Below are 24,027 nucleotides of genomic sequence, written 5' to 3'. Positions count from 1 at the left end.
TTTGCAAAAGCTTTTATTTTTAAATATCACACTGAGGTTTCGATTAATTTATCTGCTTCAGAGTCTTTGGTTTATTCAAAAGCTTGCTGTTGAGCTTATTTTGAAATGAACCAATGATTCAGTGTGTGAATGAAGGCTCCAAATGTAGCATTCCTTTACAGGGAGACGACTTCTTCTGCATGAATAGAGCCACCACTCCAATAGACAAATTCGCAAGAAGCATTTGTACCTCAGCGGATGGTGCAGAGCGAGAGACGCCCCCAACCGCCTTGTCAAGTCTTTGATCACTGGTACCAAGAGGAGGGGCACACCGAGTCTGCGGACGCTAAGCATTATGTGTTGAGTGCATTCACGTCAGTTTGCAGGGCGGTCTCGGCCTGCTTAAAGAGACAGGGTGCGAGCATATCTTTCGAGCGCCAGCGGACAGCTCAAAAAAGAATCATTTTATTGAATCAACATATGCATTTAATAAAGCCAGGAATTTTAAAGGGGAAACTGGCATTTTACCTTATTAACAGCTAGTGGAAGTGCAGGAAAGAGCTGCACTGAACGATGCACTGCTACCAACTCCAACGCTCCATCTGTGCTCTCCAGGTAAACATCTAGCTCTAGACCCTTAAAAAAGAAGAGAAAGCTGTGCGTAGGGAAATATCCTTCATCCCCTCCCCCATCCCTTCAGAGTCCTCACGAAGGGGGAAAAAAATAACTGTAGCCCCCCTAGCTGCACCCTGTAGGCATTCGGAGCATTCACAGCTACTTGGACGGAGCGAACAACCAGCGCCGTGCACGCAACACCTCTTCGCATTCTTGTATTGATGTAGAAGTCATATGCAAGAGACAAGAGATCCTGTTAGACGACTCAGTGTGTTAACTCCTCACTAGGACTTGGCACCAGCGTGGTAGAACGATTTCAAGTATTGCTTTGCCCGCTGCACTGAGGTGCGCGTACAAGGAAAAAAGCATTTTTGCATGAACAGTCATAGCTTTCTGTTTGAAAGGAGTCTGGAGTGAAGTATCTCCCTACGGAATACACCTTGTTTGGTACACGTGCCTGGGTAGCACAGCATGCGAAAGCTACAGTGTTCACTTATACTCAATTGAACTAGCATTAATCTGCATCAAATTATTATGCGAGAAAATCGGTTATCAGCTAGTTACTGCTGAAATATAACTAGCTTGAAAGAATGTGGCTAGGCGTTGCTGGCGTGATAGGCACAACATTATACGGGGCTACCATGCACTTAAAGAAGGTCCTTCAGAAAAATATGCTTCAGCACTAAATACCCATAGACACGATACCTACAGCTAGTCACAGCGTGTTTGCCTTAGCAACCATGCGATTTTGTACACTGGCTAACGGACTAGGGGCAGCCCTACCCTGAACTGGGCACTAGTTTGCGCCTATGAAGGTTTGCAAGCAGTACCCAAAAAGCACCATAAATGGCTTGAGGGAGATTAGTATTGCGATCACTCAAAACTTCTCACCACGCTTCATTAGCGGCCGTTTGTCATGTCTTGCCCCTCAGAAGGCTACAGGGCGTTACCCTCACTACTCCTCTGGTGGCTTTTTAAACTAGCTCAGTCGTTGGATTTCATGCTCTAAAATTCACAAGTAGTCTCAGAAACGATAATGAATTATCGCATATGTATTCTTCTGTGTGTGAGCTGAAAGTGAAACTGTCAGACACGTCGGTGCCGACGTGTGGGGACCTCTCTTCATCCCTTCAGGCTCAACAAGAAGCCCTCCAAATCTAATTAGCAAGTTTGTTATTGCTCTAATTCTGCATTTTGTGATAGTGGGTGCAGTGGGGTCCGCGAGAGGAAGAGATTTTGTATTTAAAGTTACTCAAACCGGTCACGTAGAGTTCCGCCACTCAGTTTCAATTTCCCAGCGTCTAAGTGGTGTAATATTTTGTTCGCTCTGATTTTGCTGCAATGATTCTATGTGAATGCGATCGGTCCTGTGTGCTAATTGTCATTTGGCGTGCGTGGGAGACTCGCTGTTCCCTTACACCAGGCCTCGTTTCGGCGCAGAACTCCACCTAAAAGAGGCCATATGGCGCTTTCATAAGACTGAATGCCCGAGAGCTTGAGGCTTGCGACTGGAAAAACCTTTCTGCAGTGGTCTCTCAGCGATGGCGATCCTGCTGAGGTCCTCGACTCGCTATGCAATTGCCTTTACACTGCTTCTGACTTCATTGGAGATACAGTTTATTCAAGTCTCTACTTTCTATATCGCCCCATTTGAACGGCTTTCGAACCTCCCTCTTTCTCATCGTCTTGCAGATGTGGGTGCTTTCTTCGGCCAAGAGGCCTCGAACGGAATCCCAGGAGGTCGGAAGTCTGTGGCGTGTAACAGTGCCCTCGAGTCGTTCTCCTCCTTCTTTGGCCGTCGAAAGGTTTCTCCAGGCTCATCAAATGAGCAGCAGCCGACACCGCAACAAAACCAGAAGCATGCAAGGATTGACTTATACCGGCTAATGGGCATTGCACCTGAGTCGTCCGGTTCGGCCATTGCTGTTCGAGCCAAGGAGCTGCAGCAGCGACTGCGGCAGCTTTCTAGCGGAGATTCGGTTCCCCCAGATCCCCTCCTTTCATCTCTTTTACGTGATACCGTGACAGTGTTGCAGGATGCACAGCAGCGCGCTGCTTATTCCAGAGACAACGTCTTGCCCGCCTCTCTATCGGCTTTGCTAGACCAACTCCCGGACAGTTCAGTTGCGCATACTCGCTCCAACGATGAGAAAAAACAGAACACTTCGGAATCGAAGGCCACGTCTGACGACGCCACAGCTGAGGCTGTACCGCGACGACCATTGGAGTTGTTCTCAGAGCTCTTCGGGGATGGCCTCCTCGGCGGCAGCTCTTTGCTCACAAGAGCTAAAGCCCGTCGGATTGAGCAAACTCCGAAGCAGGGGTCTGATGTGGAGGCTCAAGTCACCTTGGGATTTGTTGCAGCTGCCCTGGAGGGGGCCCCGTCGATTCCCATCACAGTCAACCGGCTAGAGGCATGCGAAGCATGCACAGGCACGGGAGGCACAGGCCGCAGAAAGCCCGCTCCTTGCAAAGCATGCGATGGCAGGGGGATGAAGACGGAGGTGAGCTCGGTCATGGATCTGCTGTTCACGTGCGAATAAACGTCACTATTTACGGCCCGCATTTAACCCAAGGCATCAACACAGACCCTATATATATATACATATACATATATATATATATATTCCAAGAATGATCCTGCTACGCTAGGATCTTGGCACTCCAGCGGCTCCCTGCTAGTGAGTGACCCTGATACCACCGTTTTCACTGGTGTCGTTGCTGCTGCTTCCATCGCTGAGACATGGGATGCTGCTGGATGCGCTTCTTTCCTCAGACAAGACGCTCTTCCTACGGCGTTGTCTCCACCTCCATCAGCTGTCCAGCTTGCGGAGGAATAGGCCACCATCCCCCTCCTCGATGTGGCAACTGTGGGGGCCACGGGAGACAGCCGTGCAAAACCACCCTGCAGGTCAGCAGGTGTACAGCCAGTATACACCTCTGCCAAACCTTCCAAAGCCGCTATCCCCGCACGTATACATACTGATCGGCCGCCTTTCTGGACCTTATTTGTGGGTGCTGCGCAGGTTGGCATTCCGGCTGGAGTTGCCGACGGTGCGCTGTTGCGCGTTGAAGGCCAGGGAAGTGCAGGAGAGAACGGAGGGCCACGTGGAGATTTGTGAGTTTTTCGAGGGCTGCTGTGCAGCCGCACTTGAATCGAGCCAGACCAGCAAATCTAGAGGGGACGCTGCTTTTTTGTAGGAAATTCTGTGCCACGGCTTCCAGACTGCCAGGAAAGTACATTCAGTCTCTTATTCTAGCGCAAATCGTGTGCCCCTACCTTCTCCAGGTACATAACTGTGCGCGTCGAGCAACATAGCCACTTCACCAGAAAGGGGGCGGATGTGCACAGCGAGGAATCAATCGGCATTGCTGATGCTGCGCTAGGATCCAAAATCGTAGGCCGCAACGGCACGATTTGCTCCACCGATGCTGCTGCCTTAGGGGGGGCTTCATCAAGGCGGCAGTGCGCCAGTTGCAAAGGATTTTCGCGAAGCTTCCTTTTCTTGGCCCTCATTTGCTTCTCAGATGGTGAAAACGATCGACGGAGAGGCGGAACTAACGATCCCGCCTAACTGGCAGCCGTCTCAGAAGCTTATTCTGAAGGGAAGAGGCGCTAAGGTTCCTGGGAACCCTCACGGAATTCGTGGGGATCATGTAGTAACATTAAGAGTGAGCCAGCACTCTATTACCAATTATCTGTAATGCGCGCGTTCTGAAACGTCCGATTTTTCACAAATGGCAGAGCTTTGCTGGTAGATGTGCTACAGGAGAATATGTTTCTTCCTATTGCTGCTTGCTGCGCATCCGTATCTCTCAGGTATCCCTACCAGAAAAGATTACTCCTGAAGAAAGCCAACTATTAAAGCAGCTAAGAGAGGCACGGAAAAAGCCTGGAACGTGAAGGAATGAGGAAGGCCTGTCTTCAACAAGTAATAGAGGCGCTCTGCAGAAGTAGCAGCGGAAAACCCCTGTTTCGCAAAAGTAGTGGCACACAGCAGCTTCTTATGCAACTAATGCAAGTTACCATTTAGCTGACACAGCGACGTGTGCATTAGAAGCCAGAGGTTGAGGCACCTTCTGATGTACGTCTTTCTCGGTTTCTTCATATTGCCTACTTAATTAGAGCTATGTCGAATGCTACTGTTCTTTACTCTGCTGGATTCAGCTCGCCGGTTGCCACCTAATGCAGCAGCACTGCATGTCATAGCGTGAAAAGGGAGCAATGAGCATTCAGGGGCAGAGGGACTCGAGGGTAGGGTGTCAAGGGTAAAAATAGTATCGAAGAGATTACTCATAATTCCATAAACCTTTCTCACATCTGTAAATGGCTGCTTCAATGCATTGTACAGCAAAGGGGAACACACTGGTGGCATGACGCTTGATGATGCCTTCCAGTGGTTTCCTAAGCCTCCTCAAGGTGACGGGGTAGTAAAATCTCTAGTGCGGGCCGAGTGCACGCAGGTGCAATAGAGATCCCAAACGTAATACTGTCCTTATACTTTCTAAGCGTATGCAAAGCGTATATCGCTTATGAAACATTCTTTGTATTTCTCCAAATAATCAGAAGTATTCTATTAAGGAACCCTTGGGTGTAATCACTCCTCCCGTGCTTTCATGCTCACTGGTTCGTCTGCTGCCAGTCTGCAAGCAAGAACCCAGCACCAATATCAATACTTTCGGCCAATAGACAGAGTTCAGTGTCTCAGGAGAGCGCAACTCTATGCGAAGTCAACACTCAAGACTGATATGATCAGTGATGGCATCCAGGTGCATTAGTAAGGGCAATTCAAGTTGATACTTCGAGGTAATCAGCTCCCCATTGGCCCAGTGAGCGTCCTGCCACGTTTTTAGCAGTTATCAAAAAAGCTGTATGTTTGCTTGCTTCCTCATTTTCAACGTTGCCCATAGCTTAACTCCATTTCGTTTTCTAGGTGGCCGATGTGAAACAGCGAGAAATTATGACAGCCGCATGACATCCTTCCACACAATTATCAAAGTCGAAGATTGTTCTAATTACTTTACGATACAGATATAAATGCACTAGCACTGATTTCTCTCTGGGTTAAGGTGTCTGATAAACTAGGGGCTTGCAGAGTCTCTAGTCATTTTAAGTGTTTGTGCTTAGCGCCCTGCTCCAGCTACGCTGAAAGCAGCTCTTGACGCAGTCGCAGTGCCGCCTAACTGCGATTTCTGTCTACATGGACGGTATCTTAGTCTTCAGCGGAAACATGCATGGCCACGGGTGGCGCCTCTGGCACTCGTTTCAGCTGTAATGGAACACGCAGAGGTATGTGGAGGCGCGCAGGTGTTCACTTTATGTGAGAAAAACTGTAGCTCTTGGAGCCTGTGTGAAAGGTTTCAACCAATTATGGCGTGATCTTTATTTTTTATCACGCTCGAAGAGGCAAAGTTTTTCTTTTGGGCTGCATCTTATTGCCGAACTTCTTTTCTGGGCTTGCCTGGATCACTACTCCCTAGTCTACTTCGGAAAAGCAGTCTGTGACCTGGACAGAGAGGGCTGGTGCCGCAGGAAGGGCGCTTATTGGCCGCCTTTCCCCTCCTCCGTACTCGTTCTGTCCAATCATGCGCATCATTTTTCCATGAACAGCCGATGCCAGTACCGTAGTATTTAAAGATTTTGTCTCCCCGCAGGCTGCTGGTTCTGCAAAACACCAAGATATTGCTCGTTATTTTCTGTGGTTCGCCGGATCTGGGTAGCGGTGTGCAGTGCAAGAAGAGAAACACTATGCGGTGTGGTGGGAGGCAAAGAAATGCCAGTGCGACTTATGTGAGTTTTGTCACCTTCTATACTGAACATCAGTCTTAGGGTACCTTATGAGGAGCTTTTCGGACTTTGATTTCCCTAGAAATTTTTGCTAGCTTGGGCGTCTCCTGCAGTGAGACAATATAGTGAGGTCATCAGGGGAGCCATCAAAGTCGCCACCCACGCACTCGCATGACGGCCAAGCGGCTCACCCTCGGGCAGCGCAACCGCTTTTGTCCAAAATGCGATCACGGTTTCTGCGAAGCTGGGTGAGTCTCGTACGTTCGGCACCCATGCATCAGCTACGACTGCCACAATCCAATATTGCGATTAGGTTAAGCAGTACGATGGTGAGGATGACCTAATGTTGTTCGAGACAAAGCAAGTAGCCGGTTGTTCGTACATTCCAGCTTGGTTTCAAGTGCCGTTTTGCACACAGCTCATGCTGGTGTTCTTTTGAGATTCACACCACAACAGAAAAGCAAAAACAAGGCTCTTCTGGTGGCCACGGATGCTTCCAGCAGCGGAGAAGGATATATTATCATGCGCAAATTGTCAGCAGTTGAAGCCGCACATTTCTCTAGAGCCCTGGAGCCTTATGAAAAGCCTTCCGGTTTCTGCAAAGATTGAACATGATTTGACAAATGCAGCTTGTTCGACTGCCAGAGGTCAAGGCTCAGGAGACTATCTACGTCGTAAATGACCTGTCCAGAAAGTATGCCAATTTCATCCCCTGCTCCAGGCCCTTCCACGCTTCAGGAGGTCGATGAAGTAACCTCAGCTAATGTATAGAAAACTTCTTGGATTCCCCAGGAGTAGCATTACGGACGGAAATTCATAATTCGCTTTTTAATCCGCTTATAAAAGAGCCATAACATTATTAACGCGCACCACCGCGAAGGAGATTGTCAGATGGAGCGTAAAACCGAACTTTCCTGCATTATTGCAGCTCTATGCTCACAAACAATGCAAACGCTTGGATTGCTTCTCTTCCTTGTGTTGAGTGGATTCAGGATACAGCAGTACACTCGTCAACTCGTTGCCTTCTTGCATAAAGGGTGCGCACTGAGGAATCTGTCCGATCCAAGCCTGGGCCTCGTTGTTCGAAGCCGCCTTTCACTGGGGAGGAATTTAGGCAAGAGCTGGCTAGTGCACGTAAATGTATGCACAAAGCTTATTAGACACAACGCAGAAACTATAAGACTCGGCAGTGGGTTGTGTGCTTCAAGCCTGGAGATTTGCTTCTGCTGGATCGGCAGGCTTTACGAGCTACATCGGAAGGTGATCAGACGAAGACACGTGTTCCACGTTTGCTGGAACCATTTGCGATTCTCTCATGAATCGGTGCTTCTTCTAGCCTATCGCTTCCCCTTACAGATAGAGCTGGCACAGATCTATCAATATTGGCTTCCTCAAGAATTGAAAAACTCCGTGAATTGTTCACGGACATCGCCGCTCAGGCCAGTACCTTGTGTGGAGGTGGGAGAATTATAGGGAGCCGTGGAAGTGCTGGATTCTTGGACTGTAGAGCGTAGAAGACACATGAGAAGAATTTTTAGTGGAACATGGTGGAGAACGTCGGCCACAGTGGATGAAGGAGGAGCTACTGAAGGTTTTGCTGCCTGGAGGAGAATTTTCGACTTCGTGTGATTCACAACACTAGTCACCCTCCACAGTAATTATTGCGTTGCTTAAAAACTTTCTTCAGCAAATGCATTGCCTGAGCTAGCTACCTTTATGTATGGGAACTGCTTGATAGGTTCACGCCCATTATTGTCTACGCGTTCTCAACACTCAGATTCATGCACAGACACTCGTAAGTATGTTGTCCCTATATCTTGCCTAGGCCTCTTTTGGGGCGTTTAAGTCGATCATGCTGCATGCGACGGCTCTACTTGCGTGCAGATATTGCTCTACTAGGAGTGAAAACACCGTTGAAGAAGTGTGCAGCCAAATTTGCTTCATGTGATATACTCCTGTGTTTCCTGGTAGGAGGAGGCTAATAAATTCTTATAACGACAGCAGGCCACCTCGCCACAGCAAACATGCCCGTCCGCAGCTGGCTAGCGTGTGTCTTTCTTCCAGTCGATTACACTTTAGAGGTTGATGCATTGATTCGTGTTTTCTGTTTGCACTGTGTTCGTTTTCCTGACTGCCTGAGGAGTGTTGGTACTATGGGAACGCTTCCGCTGTCCTCCACGGCGTTTCTCTCGAGGCACAGTCACTCGAGGGCATAGGTTTTTGAATAGGGAGAGAACATAGCGAGCTATGCTGTCTCTCAATTTTTGAAAGATAGTTATACTCAACTAAGAGTTAGTAAAGATTTGGCGATTGGGTTTATCTCCCATAATTTATTTATTGCAAAGTACTGCTAGTTCGACACAAGAAGCAACGCAGTGCGTGGGCCCCCGCTAGATACTCCATGCGAGCGTTTAATGCCCTGAGTGTTTAGAGGGTTCAGCCACGGCTGTCCCTCTAGCCTCATCTTGGGAACTGAGAGAAATGGGCAGGGGAAAAGTGGAAGTTCTTTTGAGGAGCACCTAATAGCTCTATTAGGTTTGTATTGAGTCTTCAGTTAAGTATGCCCCTACGTGGCTTTAAGATGCGCGTTACAGTGCCTCTTAAGTGCATTTTAGGCTGCTACAGACTTCCCAGAACGAGTTAGTCAGGAAATAGTATTCTATATACAGAAGAGGACTGCATGCACACGAACTGTACGCATTATTCGCATAATATTGATCGTGATAGCCACTTTTTCATCACCTAGCGCCGACCGGAGGTAGCCGTTCAGCATTTTCTAGCAACAACCTGGTCGCCTGTTGTCTTCCTCAGTCATGCTTTGCGTTCGGGCAAATTATGGAATGGCGTGTGGAGAGGCGCTGGCTACCTGGAGCCCCTTGGGTCAAGACGTCTTGCTTACTATTGAACAATAGACCACTGTTACAAATGCAACCGCTTTTAGGCATGCATTAAAAGAAGCGTGCAAAGTCACCCTCTATGGACTACACGGCGTAGTAGGAGACATCCGAAAGCACGTTCTTTTCCCGTGTCCGCGCCAGTATGCAAGGCCCATTTGCGAGCGAGCTGGATCATGACGGCATCCATGATGGTGCTTAATGATTTCATGGAGTGGGTATGCTTTGAAACTTAAATCAAATGCTATACCTCGCGCAGCACAAACGATCAAGAAACTTACAGTCTGTCCTGCATTGCATGGAGGACGAGAGGGGCCCCATGCAGGATGCAGTTTGTGGGGGCATTCGGGATTGATCAGAGGGAATAAATATCCCTCCACGAGTATTAAGTGCCTCGCAAAAAGAATATGTGCAATATACTCAGCGTATTTGGTGGAATTACATCCATGACAGGTCCAGGAGAACTTGGTGGTGCCCTGGTCGTTCTTGTCAACACCCTGTGGGAGCCGTTTGGCCTGATCTGCGCTGCCAGTCCAGACCGTGGCCCACTAGGAGGACATCGGGAGATCTCTCGATCCGCAAAGATGTTTTTACGTGGTTCCAGTTGGCTAGCTGAGTCGTTAGCTAGGAAAGGTGAGTACATTCGTATTTCTATCTCATCGTGTCTCGAGTCGTCCCACCCGCACCTGTGCCTCGTCGGCAATGCGCTTCACCACCGCAGGTATCTCCATTCCATGGCTAAACTGTTGGAATGTCTTGCACATTTCTAGTTGCTTCCTTTTCGTTTCGTTAAAGAGCTTTGTTGAGCGAAAAGGCATCAAAGATTTCCAGTCTTTTCCCCGGACAAGGCAACCTCTCTGCTGCTGTTCCACGTCTACATGGCCCACGCAGAAAGATGCATAGTCATGCGCTAGGAGATCCTTGGTTTCTCATTGCAGCATGAAGACTTTCTTTTTCTGCTGTTTTATTCCTCATACAGCCGCTGAAGCATTGGCAAAGGAGCGCGTGGGCCAGGGCCCTCTGCACCGCCCCTTTTCGTGTCTCTTGCTGCTTGGTTCACACTTGAGCGCGTTTCTCTCTGTATTAGAGGGATTACCAGTCTTTCTATATCCGTTAGTCCTCTTTGGTCTCTTACGATACTTCTTTTGGCGGGGCCCTCACAACTCTCAGCGCTGCTGTCGCTGCCCGAGATGAAGGCCTCTGCAGCACGCAAGAGGCAGCAGGAGGAGCCTGCATTTCCGTTGCCCCCCTTTTCAGCGCAGTGTCTCCCGATTCAATGCGGATTTCACAAAGGAAAGATTTCAGGGGCCCCTCAGCCAGAGGCTCAAGCGGGGCCCCCGCTGCCGGCGGACAAGGGGGCCTCGTACCTGGCGGAGAGCCCTTGGGGCCGATTGCACACAGAGAGCAAGACGTGTCTTTCCCCCAAAAAGCGCAAGAGTCACTGGAGATCTCGGCAGCTCACAGCCTCTAAAACAGCGGCAGCAGGCAAGGCAGATGACTTCTTGCGCTGGGCACCCTTGAAAGCTCGATGCAGCAGCAGCACGAAGGGCCGCAGTCGTCGGTGTTCGGCAGCAGCAGCAGCCAGCCTAGTGCAAAATATTGGCATTTGCTGCAGCAGCGGCTGCGAAACCGAAACACTGCAGTCTACTTGCGCCTCGGGGAGGGACGAGCCGATAGCAGGCAGTGCGTCCCCACGCGCCTATGCAAGAAAGAGGCAACCAGAAACAGCAAGGCGAAGGGAACAGCAGGAGGCTGCTACTTCAGAGGCGGTGATAATGCCACCCTACGACGCTTCGTGCACCCTACTGCATCCCACCCCATGCATGACACAATCCGATGCCCCCCAACGAGAGGAGGAGCAAAAGGAGGAAGCCTGCTGTCGCTTGTGGTCACCTGTTCAGCGCCAGCGGCAGCGTGGGTTGGCAGCAGCGGCATCTCTGGAGACACTAGCAGCGGCGACACCGCACGGCTCCGATCCTGCGACGTCATACACTGGCGACGCGCACGAGAAGCTCAGTGGGGCCCCTTTCTCAGACACTGCACCCGAATGCCGTGCAAACATGGATGGTTTCGCCGCAGCTGATGCTTCCCGCTCGGCCTATTTGCGTGAAGAGTTGTTGCACCGAGCAGAGGGCCGCTACACCGCTGTCTTTGTTCCCGTGGACAGACACTTGGCTGAACAGGTTAACGGCGACTTCGTGGTGTCTGATATAAGCAGGTACCCTGTCAAAAGCACGCCTTGTGGTATGTCCTTACAAGCACGTGCTCCTGAGGCAAGAGCATTTCAGCAACAATTGCGGATGCGCAGTGCACTGAGGGCTGCTGCAGTAGCTGGCAGCTGCTCTTCATTTAGGGTATTCGATTGCCTGATAGTTCAAGTGGTGACCTCTGTGCTTGGTGTGTGCGTGTGTGTGTGTGCTAACTGCAGGCATTGTTTTCTACTCTCCCCGCTATGCCGATGATCGTTACATTTATCGACACGTCCTGCTCTCCTCTGGAGTCAGGCGGGCTGCTGAAGAACTCGCTAGAACTTCGAGGAGTTAGTTCTTCGCGCTTAAGAACACTGACAGCAGAGTCAAGCGAATTTGATGGCTTGGGAGATGTGGTGTACACCTGGTGTTTGCAGAGTAAAAAGTGTAACCAAGAAGTTGGTGTCTGACCTTTCTGTGTAGGATATATTCAGTCCTTTCAGGCGGTTCTATATGCTTAGCAGTGCGCCGCCTTCCCCTGCCGTGATTGTCTCATTCCTCGTGTGCATTGTGGAGCCTGGTTCTGAGACTCAGATGGCTTCTTGACAGAGGGGCAATTCATCTATCAACTGGGCATCCACCTGTCTCCTGGCTGGGAACACTTCATGCGGTTCAGAGGTACTCATGACCCTGTACACCTACCGCTGCTACGCCACGTTGTATTGTAGTCTGTGTCACTCTACTTGTTGCTTCTGCGGCAGTATCCTCTACAGTTCTCTCTCAATTTACACCACCTGCCTTGCGAATTTTGCCTCTCAGGGGAGTTGCGGGAGCTAATCCTCCGGAGACCACAGCAAACGGAAGATTCTAAGGCCACAGACGCCCCCTTGCTTAGCGATGAGGTGCTTCCTGCTGCCTCTCTTTTATTCTTGCTGCTCACAACTGCTCTGCCACAATCCATTATCTGCTTTACTTGCCGAATTCGTGTATTGTTCGCCTCACAGGTTTCAGAGGACAGCGACGACTCCGATCTAGACGAGCGCGTGGAGGCAATGGGGACAGCAGCGACAGAACCCCGATCTCCAACGACTAGGCAACAAGAATTAGGACAGCTGCTAAAGCATTTAGCACAAATCGCTAAGAGTCAGCAAATGCGTCAGCAGCAACTAATAGAGCAGCCGCATTCGCAGCAGCGGACCATGGCCTTGGCCGTGGAACAGGCACAGCGACTTTTACTTTTGATTATCCAGCTGCGACGGACCAGCAATCAGGAAAAGCAATGGTCGCAGCAGCCCTATGAGGCAGCTGAGATAATACGGCGACAAATTCAGGGGGTGTATGCCAACATCCTTATGCCTTGGTCTGGGATAGCCACGCATCCCAGTGGGGATATATTGAATATGCGGCAGCAGCTCCTGCTGAGGTGTGCTGCTGCTCTTAGGCAGCAGGTCACAGAAGTGGCAGATCAAGCATTGCTGCAGCTCAAGTTGCTCCTGCAGCACAAGACGTTTTTGCAAAACAAGCTGTTGTGGGTTCCCCGTCGCGGAGTAGAAGGATTTAATCAGGATCTGTACAATGCCCCATTGAAGGCAGTCCGTAGGGAGACACTAAACTCCAGACTAAGAACACCCCTGATAGAAATTTGATAGGTTTCTCTTGTAGGATAACCCTCCATTTCGTTTCCGTGCCTTTCAGAGCTCCTGGCATAAAGGGAGAAGCACGGCGAGGGTATGCATAGCTGCACCCCCGAAGCAATCGGAGCATTTACAGATACTAGGACGGACCATCTAGCGCAAACGCACAGCATTGCGTTCTTCTGATATCAAGCTAACAGAACTCTTCAATACGGGCAAAACACATAGGCAAATCTGTACTAGTTTCTATACATAACTAGTGTAGTAGAGAATGTTTGTGAAGTGTAGCCTAGCCCACTACAAGCTTGGTCAGCCTGAGCCATTCCAGAAAATAATGAAGAAGACAGCTTCAACTCGGACGTCGCCCCACGAAAAGCTTGTATGCTGACGTATGTATTTTTTGTCGAGGTCTTCAGCAGAAGCCCTTTCTGCAAGTGCGCCATTGTGATTTTCTTTGAGTTGTGGTAAACTGCTGCCCTTACATTGCTTTGCCGGCCTGCGCTCTCTCACTGCATCTAAGTATTTTGCTGGTGCTGTTTTATCCTAGCGTTTATTGATCACGCCATTCTAGTGCTAGGGGTTAAGAAAGTGTATCACCAAATTCTGAGCAGCACCTCCACTTCCCTTAATTAGAGCACAGAGCCTAAAAGTATATCTTGTTTGCAAAACTCTTTACATGATTCTATACGTCACAAACGCAGACGATGAAGCAATAGAATAACTTACGGAGACAGTGTGTGAATACAGAAGGCCTAGGCAGCCCAGTGAAGGCGGTGTCTGTGTGCACCGAGAAAGCAGGATTCTCTGCGGCAACAGACGGCAGCCTCATAAATCGAAGGATATCCTGTAGTTACAAAAAGCCACTCCTGTCGAAACTGCCGGATTTATCAAGAGCTGAAGAATGCAGTTCTTACGCGAGGATGAGAGAGGTAGAAGCCTTGCAAAGTTTTGTGTTGAATGATGGATGAGCAACGCTGTTGGGCAACAAGGTAATTCTTCGAGCCCTAGCCACTTTCGGTATCGGAAAGTATATTCCGAGGGTAGCTAATATCGTCATTTTTTGCCTTCACAGAAAGAATTACTCGGGAAAGCCGCCTGGTCGAAGGTCACTCAGCCGTCGAGGGGGCGGGGGGCCGTGTGGAAAAAGCAGTGGGATCGGAATACGCACGTTTGTATGCACCTGTGTGCGCATGCATCAAAAGCAGATCCATTACTATGATTATTTGTATAATGTACCGTATGGTGATACAGCTACGGTAGCCTGTGTAGAGGGGGCCATCCGCTGCTGCCTCAGCGCCGTTGGAGGTATGGGTCCTGTTTCTCTGGCATACTGAAGCTGCCCTTTCCAGATTTATCGGGGAGCACACAAGCTCTCATTGCTACCTTCCCTTATCGTGGTGAAAATATTAAGAATAAACTTTTCCTAGTGTTCGTACTAGTCCTGCTGCTCGTGTGTAGATTCCCACCATTGGATTCGGCAATTGCGCCTGGCCCAGGCTCCGTTTTTCGCACTCGAGGGGGTCTTTAAATGAATAATCTGAACTCTGTTTTCGTCTCTGTGGTGGCCAGGAACAGAGATCCCGATGATCTCCTTCCCAGTCGCCTTGCCACTACACCAAAAGCAACAGCAACACGTCGTTGCCAGTCGCGCTGACGCTGAGGCTGCTGCAACTTTGCCTCTCAGTGCTTCATCGTTTTTCTCTGTGGACAGCCAGAGTTCAAAACTTTCTTTCACGCTCAAGGGGCCCCTCTTCTTCTAGAGGGTGTTTGGCCCTCCCCTTGCGGATGCCCAGGCAGGCAGTCTTCCCTCTTATACGGAAGAGCAGTAGTGGTGATACTGCAAGTAACACCGCGCGCTGCAGCCTGTGTGCAGTAAATGGACTTATGAAGTTCGTGGGATTGTGCAACACGCACCTCCTTACGCGTGGGGGTTTGCAGGCTCGTCTGCATTAATTCTAGTGAAAGCATTCTCCTACAGTGGCACAGGCATTTTTGGTGCATCGACCGAATTACAAGAAGAACAGGAATCTGGGAATGCATGTGCCCAGATGTATTGTGAGTTGAAGAGGCCTAGTTTTTCCATTGCTTGGAGGTTTACTGCTCTCTCTCTCCTCGAGTTGAATCTGGTGCAAAACTCAAGAAATAGAAATCCTCGAGAGAACAAGGATTTGTTCGGCGCCTTGTTCCGTAGGAACCTCTTTGTTGCACTTGGATATCTCTGGTGACAGTCTTGTATTCAGCGAGGATGTCGAACTGGCTTAGTGCGAAGATCAACGCCTTGGGGGAGAAGGTCATGGACTCTGTCTTGGACGCGGTAGCCAGCAACCAGGAAACACACCTGAAACAACTCCAGCACATGCAGCAGTGGTCTGTTTCCCGACTTTTCAACAGAGTGGTGAATGCAAAGTACTTTTATAGACAGTCGAATGTAGCTCCATGCGCGGCATTCGAGGAAGTGTTCCCTGCCTCGCGGCCCCTTTCGCAGACTGTTGCAGCTGCGTCTCCGAGCGATAGCCACAAGGCAGCTTCTTCCATTGCAAGACCCCTTGCTACCCCAAGAGGCAGTACGGGGAGTAGTAGTGGTAGCAGTAGTAGCAGCAGCAGAGCGCCGAGTGGCTGCAATACGGAGGAAAGCGTTACAGCCGCAGTCTCGTCTTCGCCTCTTTTTCCCCAAAGCCAGCAGCTGCAGCCGCTTCAGCAGCAACAACAGCCTCGTCAGAACGCCTCTTTGCTGCCTCACTTCATCCCGCGAGAGGCTGTTGGCAAGCTATACATTGAAGTTCCTGGCGCTTGTTTGCTACTCTTCAGCGGCGAGGGGGTTCGCAGCAATCCCCTGCAGCTGCAGCGGGAGCGGCACCAGCAACAGCTCACGTGGCTGCTCAGAGTGCTCGTGGAGAATCAGCAGCAACAAAGCCGCACTGTACGTTTAAACACACGAGGGGGCAGCGAAGGCGTTGCTAGCACGAACTGCGTGAACGAACTGCCTTTTGAGGCTTCTTTCGAGTTTCCCGTGAGAGATCTGTGGACAGACGTGTCGCTTGAGATCATCTGCATCAGACCTTGCCGTCATATCATCTTGAAAGCTACCAAAGACAGCGTCACAGCAGCAGCTGCTGCTGCAGGAGCGAACAGCCGCAGCGGGAGTTCCCCAGCCCCCCCGCTTGAGGATGTCTCGGGGATTTCTGCTGCTGCTGCTGCGGGCCGGCTGGCACCGCAGCAGCAGCGCGATCTCTTGATGCAGCAGCTGCAGCAGCAGTTCAACAGTCTCCCCGACGAATGCGCTGCGGCTTCGAGCAGCAGCAGCAGCAGCCGCCTACAACAACAGCAACAGCAGCAGCAGCAAAAACAGCTGCAGAGCAACCCAGGTCCACTACTGGCCTCGACTGATCTCGCGCCGTCAGACGCAATCCCGAGTCTAGACGAGCGCCAGCTGTACGGCAGGGTGATCGTTCCCCTTTCTTCCTTCCTGAGGGCTGCTTTGCCTACGCAGAAGCAAGAGAAGGAGCAACTCCAGCAGGGAGGAGGAGCGAGCTGGCCGTGGTTTGGAAGCGCTGGCTGGGTTAGCGAAGGAGACTTTTGGGCTCATCTTTACCCGGATAACAAAAAGCAGCAAGAACGCAAGTACTTGAGGCCTGTCAGAGGTGGGTGTTTGACGGAAGGAAGGAGCTCAGAGTGGGATGGCAGGCAGGCAACGAAACAGAGCGAAAGGAGGCTTCGCGAGGAGGACGGTGTGCGCTAGGGGGGTGGCAACGGGAGTGGCAGGGGATGGTGGATACGATGCGCGGGAAAGAAAGATGCACAAACCGCGAGAGGAACGAGTTTGGAGACGTGGGGGGAGGGGGGGGCACAGTATGGCAAGAGGGTCGGGGGAGATGGGGTCAAATAGAGTCTTCAGCAGTGCCGCATTTACGAACAGTGATTTCCAGTGGACTTGCCGTTCGCTTGTGGACTGAGATTCCTTTTCAGGGTTCGAGGAATATGGCATGAAGAATCCAGTCTCTTCCTTAGGCTTCCTACATCTCCGCTTGCGCTTCGAGTGGCTAAGGCCTCCCCTGGCAGCCTCTCTGCTATCCATGTGCCTTCCTCCGTCTTCTGTGTGGCTGGTGCCCTCCTCCCCAGAACCTCACTACGTACAGACTTTCGGCGAGAGATGTAGGCGTTGGGGAGATACGGAGCCGAGATGGGTGACCAAGTTCCTCAAACTCAGCTGTGAGGCCGCTAAGCTCGTGCGCATGCATGCATGCATGCATGCGTGCATGCGTGCAGCTCTTGTTTTACCCGTTAGAGCAGTGGTTGGGAACTCGATTCTGAGTTTAGTCCGTTGGTCAGTGTAGTGGGCGCTCCGGATGTTTTCTGGTCGGCTCCCTACATGGCATACGCTTCAACATTGTTGTTCGAATCCTCTTCTTTTGCTCCTGGCGATCACTGAAACTGATTTACGACTTGCGTTCGACGAGAGCTCCTCCCTGCAAGGATGACGGGCAGACAAGTCGCCCGCCTAGAGCTGGACGTGTGGGAGTGGGGGTACTGCATGCAAGTAGAGGGCACCAGCATGCTTGGATGCACATACACATATACGCACGAATTATGAGGGCAGGTGGGAGTGGCCTTTTTTCCTGTGCGGCTTTGTAGCCTTTCATGGATTCTTACCTGTGAGGCTCTGTTGCGTCTCTCTACAGCTCCTTCATACCTCCGCTGTTCGCCCCTCGATTGGATGCTCGTTGGCACGTTCTGGCTGCTTTTATTCTTCACCTTCGTCTTCGCTAGGCCTCAGGACCTACCGCTGTCGATTTCCTTGTGCATTGCCTTGATTTCCCTTTCATATAGGTATTCGGATGCGCAAAGGGAGACGACGTCTCCCTGCTGCAGCAGCGCCCTTGTGGTCAGCAACAGTTTCGTCAACGCCAGTAAGAACGGGGGAGGATCAGGAGGGCAGGTGGAGGAGCAGCCTACCCAGGAGCAAAGACTCGTGCCTCTACCTGTGCTGCATTGCAGCACGCGATTTCTTCCATCTGCTGCACCTCAGCGGGAAGCATCGGAGCTACTCGGCACGGCCGATGGTGCTGTGCATGACCAGCAACGCCTGCTGCGAAGCCGTGCAAGCGCGTCTGGATCGAAGCTCGAGGATGACTGGACGGCAGCAGCAGCGGCTGCCGCAGGTCCTTCAGAAGCAGCTTCAGCGCTAGAGGATTCAGTGTATGATGCCGCCAGAGAGGGGGGGGCTCAGTGGAGCTTCTCCGGAGAAATGTTGATGCAGCCAAAGAAAACTTTCGCCGGCAGTGCCTCGCCAAGTTCTTGTGGGGGAGGCGCTGTAGGACAGCCACCGCTGACGGGCAGCGGTGGATTTGTCACTTCTGCATGCCGTAGTGGGGAATACGCGAACAACAACAGCAGCAACAGCAGCAGTAGCAGTAATGGCAGTAGAAATTCTCTTGCACAGGCACAGCAGGTGCAGCCTACGGGGGCTCTCGTGGCTGTCGACTCGCCAGCGGGAGGGGGCAAGAACTTTTCTCAGCCAGAGGCGGCGTCGCAGGGAGGGGCTGTTGAAGGGAGAATCATAGGATCTAGGAATTCAGAAGCAGCACCTGTAGCTACACGAAAGGCTGCGAACATCGGTGGAGGCGGGGGGTCTGTTGTACAGAGTCCTTTCGGCGGTCTGCGGGTGTCTGTACACACCAAACCTTCTGGAGGGGAAGAGTGGCCAGTCTTCGCAGACGATGAAACAGAGCCTCTTCTCGCGCAACAGCTGCAGAACATCGTCGAATTATTCACAATACTTCAGGTACAAAGCCAGCCTCGCGGTGCTGCGTCAACAACGCCTTTCAGACCTTGTTGCAGCTGCTTCTACGCCTCGGTTTTTGCCGACTTTTTGTCCTGGCAAAAAAAGGCGCTGCAAACTGCTGCAAACGGCTGAACTTTTAGCGCGGTGCTTGCAGACGTTTTTTTCTGTTGCTCTTGGCATCCTCCTCGCAGAGTACCGTGTTTAGGCTACGCGCGTACACTGTTTCGTCTTGCATGCGTTTTTTTGGGCGATGTTTGCGCAGCTCTTCTTCGGGTATACGGCCCAGTTTTTGGACAAGCTCAAGTACGCCTTCAACTGGGAAGATCCACTCTTGACTTTCGGATCTGTGGTTCTGTTGTTGCTTCATGGGACTACACTGACTCTACTGCTCCAGCTCTGTTCTTTTGTGCCTTTTCGGTGGTGGCGATTTGTCGCCTTCTGCTGTACCGTCGGCTTGGCGGCGCTCCAGAGCCCCACAGCAAAAGCTCTTGTTTCCCGAGAGCTCGACAAGACAGAAGCTCACAAGCATCGCGTTTCTGGCGAGAACTCAGCAGAAGGCGCGGTTAGAGACGGCTCGCTCGCGCAGCAGGAAGCCTCGACCCTGCCTTCTGTTCCTCCCCTTGAGGCTGCAGCGGCAGCTCCAAGTTCCCCCAGCACCCTACGCGGCAAGGGGGTCAGTCACGCGCAGCACAAGTCTTGGATCGAGGGGTTCCTACGGAGGAGGCGTAGCAGCGCCAGACATCCCGAAGGCAAGGCAAGAAAGGAGAAACGCCTAGAGACTGCTGACCTGAAGGCAGAGCCCCCGCGCAGCAGCAGCAGCAAGAAGCGGAGCACCGAAGACGATAAGCTGCTCCCGGATGAAGGGTGCGATGCTTGCAGCAGCACCAGCCGAGTGCGGAGGTGGCTTCGCCGTTTACTCGTTTTTCTAGGAAGGGTCGCGAAGACTGGCAGATGGGCTTTGATGGGCTTCCTTCACCGATACCTTACTGGCCCCCTCTTGTGCGCTGCTGAAAACGCAACTGTGTCGTACTTCGGTCTGGTTGCCTTCTGGTGGCTGCATCTCCCAGAGCAAAGAGAAATTGAGCACAGGCAGATTGCCGTATCGCAGTTGCTGCCCTCCCTCTCCGTCCTGCTGCCCCGTGATGAGCGGGAGGCTCCAACTGCGCGGCAGCAGCAGCAGCAGCAGCAAGCGGCAGGGGATACCACTGGTGGCTCCTCTGGAAGCGCCACGCTGCCGACCGCGAGTGGGGCCATCCCCAGTTATCGAGGAGGTTTCGTAGGAGAGGAAAGTTCAGCGTATGCCTCGAAGCAGCATGGCATCTACACTCGCGATGTCTATGCTTTCTTGCGTCGGTATTCCCGCAGCAGATGGCAGCGCGAGAATCCCGTGACAGCGCAGCTGTATGCCGCAGCTCCGTACCTGATGCCCCGTCGGAGCAGCAGCATAGGGTTCGACGAGCAGCAGCCGCAGCATCCTGGTGAAGAAATCCACGAAGCGTCATCTATCACATCTCTGCCCTCGGAACTTCAAAACACATGCGTCAACAAGTCGCCCTCCTTTCCGTGGGGTGTGCCGGAGGACGTTTCCTCGCGGCAGCTCCGCGATCAGCAAGACAAGCAACAGCCTACCACGGCTGCTTTGTCGGAAAAAACTAGTGCACCAGGCCAAGACGATGGAGTCTCCAACAACCCGCCACAACAGGACCAGCCGAAAGGCCTTTCCTCCCTCTCGAACCTCACCGCACAGGGAGCGGTGGATCAGCTTGTGTACCACCCCGAGTTTCTATCGTGGCAACGCCGCCTGTTCGAACGCGGGCAACAAGTGGGCCCTGAGGAGATGAGCGACGAAGAGCAGCATCATGCGCAGCACGCGTGGACTCAGCCGTCTCAAGAGCCGTTGAACCAACAGCAGAAACAGGCGGAAACAGAGCAGCAGCAGCTGCTGCTGCAGCCTCAGAGGCAGCAGACATCCCAGGAGTCGTCCTCAGGGCCCTTCGGTGCACTTGCGTTCCCAGGCTTAAAAGCATTTTTTGGACGTAAGCATAGTTTCGGAACCCCCCCCGACGAAGCCACCTAAGCGCGAGTGCAGTTGCTATTGCCTGCGTCAGCATCTTCCCTTGTGGGTGGGGTAGGGACCTACCCGTGCAGTGGATAAGTAGGGTGCTGCGGCTGCGGCAGTCGACGTTGGTGTGCTCTGCTACTGAGGCCTCTCAGAGTGTTGTGGCAAAAAATCCTCTCGGGGGAGGAATAAATAATCGGAGATAAGCGTTTACTGCCGCAGTTGCTGTAGTGCACCAGCTGCAGCAGTGCAGTGTATACATAAAAAGCTACGCGGCGGCTACTGCTGCGCAGATGCGCGCTCTAGTGCTGCGACAAGTGTAGAGATGCGATATATATATATGCTCCAACTGCTTCTAGAGCAGTGGCAACGGAAGGAGCCTGTTTGTTTAGGGTTGTTGTCTCTAAAGGCCTTTGTTGGTCTAGGGCCCTCGACGGTTGCGGCGAAATCTAGTGTGTTGCCTGGATAATGGTGCTGCGCTGAAGTGGCGACTTCGAGGCTGGTAGCAGGAGAGAAACTCTAGACTCTCTGGGAGGAGCCAGAGGCGTTGTGCACTTTCCTCCTTGTAGGACGCTGCTGCGTCTGTAGGGAGTTTGGCTGAAGTAACGGCAACCGCCTAGGGCAGTAGAGTAATATACGAGGAGCTCAGGGCTTACTCACAACGAGGCTCTGTAGCCTCCTGCTCCGTTCGTCCTTGACTATGTTTGTTGCTGGCGGGTGTAACAGAGCTTTACGGGTAGGAGGCGTGGGTAGCGGTCTGTCGCCGCGATATTGGACGTGGGATGCCTATTTTGATTCCCACTCCTGTTGCTGGTGTGTGTTGCTGCTCAGAGAGGGACTTGAGCAAGAATGAGTGCGGCGCAACTAGTAGCAGCCGCTTCGGCACTAGTAACTTGGGTAGTAGCAACGCTACACATGGGAGCATGCCAGCAGATGCTCCTGCTGCAAGGGAAGAGCAGCAGCACCCTGTTGTTCCTTTCGTAGAGGAGGAGGGGGCTTGCTCTAGCCAAGAGGACGTCCACAACGAGCAGTCGGGAGAGCAAGAGCAAGTCGTTTCTGGCTGTCAGCTCGATCAAGGTGAGCGAGTTCTTTGCTGCTGGCGCTGCATGGCCTTGCCTATAGCCCCCAAGTTGCTGTCTGTGTGATTCAAGTTGAACTTCTTGACGGTTGGCAGGGATGGCCTAACTGACTGCCCTTGTTTTTATGCGTTGCTTGTAACAGAATAGCGGCAGCAGCTGACAGAAACAGCAGCATCGTTGCCACAGAGCAGTATGTGGACGCCTTTGTGCTACCCGCAGGGCATGCAACTGCCACTCCAGCAGAACTGAGGGGCAGCAATTGCAGTGAGCACCCAGAAACAGAAGAGCCAGGAGCAGCAGCCGTCCAAGCTCGACTAGTGACGGGAATTGTTGACGCTGGTAACCCCATTCAAAAAAACCGACATATTTCAGTAGCATCGACAAAGAGCCCTGTACAGGCAGTGGTAGCGTGCAATTCAGAGAGTTTGAGATACGTTTAAGCATGGGGAAGCAGGCAGTACAGCGCGCTGGATGCCATACACACACACACACATGTACACACACACACATACGATCAAGCTGCCCCTCATCAGCAGTCATCGATTGGCATTAGATTGTGCTCGAGCGTTCGTTACTGCAGCGCAAGCCGGAGCACCAGGTGGCGACTCCATACCAGCGGCATGTGCAAACGAGCATCAGCAGGCTGACCAGCTCCCGCAGACAGCCGACGAAAACCAACCTCCGGCAGACTTGTGGGAAAGAGGTCAACAGCATGCACAACTGGCGTTGCAGCAGTTGCACAGTGTGCAACGCCAGCTGATGGCCATGGAGGAGCAACAGACAGTCCTTGCACGAAGGGCCCTGCAGCTACCGTCACCCGAAGATCCACAATCTGAACAGCAGCAGAGCTTCTTGCATAGGAGCGATGTGGAGGTCTCTCCTCTCGAAAGCTCGGCAGAGGAGCCTCATGTGCTACAAAATCTGCAACGTGCAGCCAGTAATGACAGTTCCACGAGCCCTAGGCCCAATATTCCAGCCGGCAGCGCCAAAGACTCGTCGCAAGAACAGCAACACGATCCAACCAGTGGATCTGGCTTGTGGAGTGAAACTGTCTCCTTCCCTCTTGGCCTGTACAAGCAGCAGCGGGCTCGTTCTCAACAGGATCAATACCGACGACAGCAGGGTTCCCAGCCGCAGCACCGGTATTTCAGCAGTAGCATCCCTGATCTAAGCAGGTTGGGCTGGCTAGCGGGTTCATCTGACTCAGATCGCCAGCAGGCTGACAACGGCAATGAAAGGAGCAATAGCATCGGTTTTCTGACGGATGCGGACAGCTTTTCGGCTGCTTTCGCCTCTCTGGGCCATTTGGTGGAGAGCCTCGGGTGGAGCCTCGCATCCACCCCTCCGGCAGTTACAACACCAGAGGCCGCAGCACATTCTACTGTTGCTGTAGCGAAGTCGCCTAATCCTGTCGGTGTGAATGTAGAGTCAGACTTGGTAGTTTCAGATGCAGAATCGGGGAAACTTGAAATCGTGGAGGGAAGCTAGTGCTGAGGACCCCACATGATGAGCAGCGCTAGCTCTACTGTCGAGCAGCTCCTGCTGCGTCAATCTTTAGATCGAAGCCACACGGGCAGATTATATAAATACTTTTTGCTCTTCTTGCGCGGAGTAGCCTATTCAATGTGTCAGCCGCCTCTGACTTTGTTCGAACCTGACACATCTGTGCATTTTCTCATCTGCGTGAACTTGCTCTCGTGAGTTCCGAGAAGTGTGCTCCCAGTGAGCGCCATAGTAGCGCTGCGAGGAGAACTTGCACTTGACTCTAAATTTGTGTGTCGGTTTTACGGCCTCGTCACTTCTGCACGATTGGCTGTTGTAGTTTTTGATTGTTAATTTTCATTTCTTGTTCGTGGCGACATATCGACTTGTGTCCACCACTTTTCAGTATGTTTACTGTTTCTTTCCATGCGAACAAAACGAACATGGAGCAATGAATCTGGTGTGTCACTTTTAAAAGGTTTTGAAGCGTATCTACACACTCGGGCGTAGCCCCAGTAGGAAAGGC

At 51.9% G+C, this 24,027-nt stretch overlaps 3 protein-coding genes across 3 annotated transcripts; all 3 read left to right on the top strand.

Moving 5' to 3' along the window:
* The first annotated feature begins 2,077 nt into the window (after positions 1-2,077).
* LOC34622762 (chaperone protein DnaJ) lies at positions 2,078-4,498 on the top strand. The gene is made up of 7 exons (XM_026334857.1): positions 2,078-2,168; positions 2,287-3,099; positions 3,357-3,505; positions 3,621-3,712; positions 3,884-3,992; positions 4,123-4,266; positions 4,415-4,498. Exons 1-7 carry the CDS (start codon positions 2,078-2,080, stop codon positions 4,496-4,498), a joined length of 1,482 nt encoding a protein of 493 aa, XP_026190642.1.
* A 5,968-nt stretch (positions 4,499-10,466) lies between these two features.
* Positions 10,467-13,111, top strand: LOC34622761. Its single transcript, XM_026334856.1, has 5 exons — positions 10,467-11,520; positions 11,705-11,815; positions 12,060-12,143; positions 12,285-12,367; positions 12,470-13,111. Exons 1-5 carry the CDS (start codon positions 10,467-10,469, stop codon positions 13,109-13,111), a joined length of 1,974 nt encoding a protein of 657 aa, XP_026190641.1.
* A 2,233-nt stretch (positions 13,112-15,344) lies between these two features.
* Positions 15,345-23,507, top strand: LOC34622686. Its single transcript, XM_026334855.1, has 9 exons — positions 15,345-16,740; positions 17,066-17,308; positions 17,779-18,164; positions 18,327-18,881; positions 19,144-19,687; positions 19,811-20,949; positions 21,681-22,017; positions 22,167-22,423; positions 22,539-23,507. Exons 1-9 carry the CDS (start codon positions 15,345-15,347, stop codon positions 23,505-23,507), a joined length of 5,826 nt encoding a protein of 1,941 aa, XP_026190640.1.
* Positions 23,508-24,027: the final 520 nt, after the last annotated feature.

This window comes from Cyclospora cayetanensis, unplaced genomic scaffold (assembly GCF_002999335.1).
Source record: "Cyclospora cayetanensis isolate NF1_C8 unplaced genomic scaffold, CcayRef3 CcayRef3_contig_51, whole genome shotgun sequence".
NCBI classification, from domain to species: Eukaryota; Apicomplexa; class Conoidasida; order Eucoccidiorida; family Eimeriidae; genus Cyclospora; species Cyclospora cayetanensis.
The sequence above is the reverse complement of the archived record's forward strand: the minus strand, read 5'-3'. Positions and strand labels throughout refer to the sequence as shown.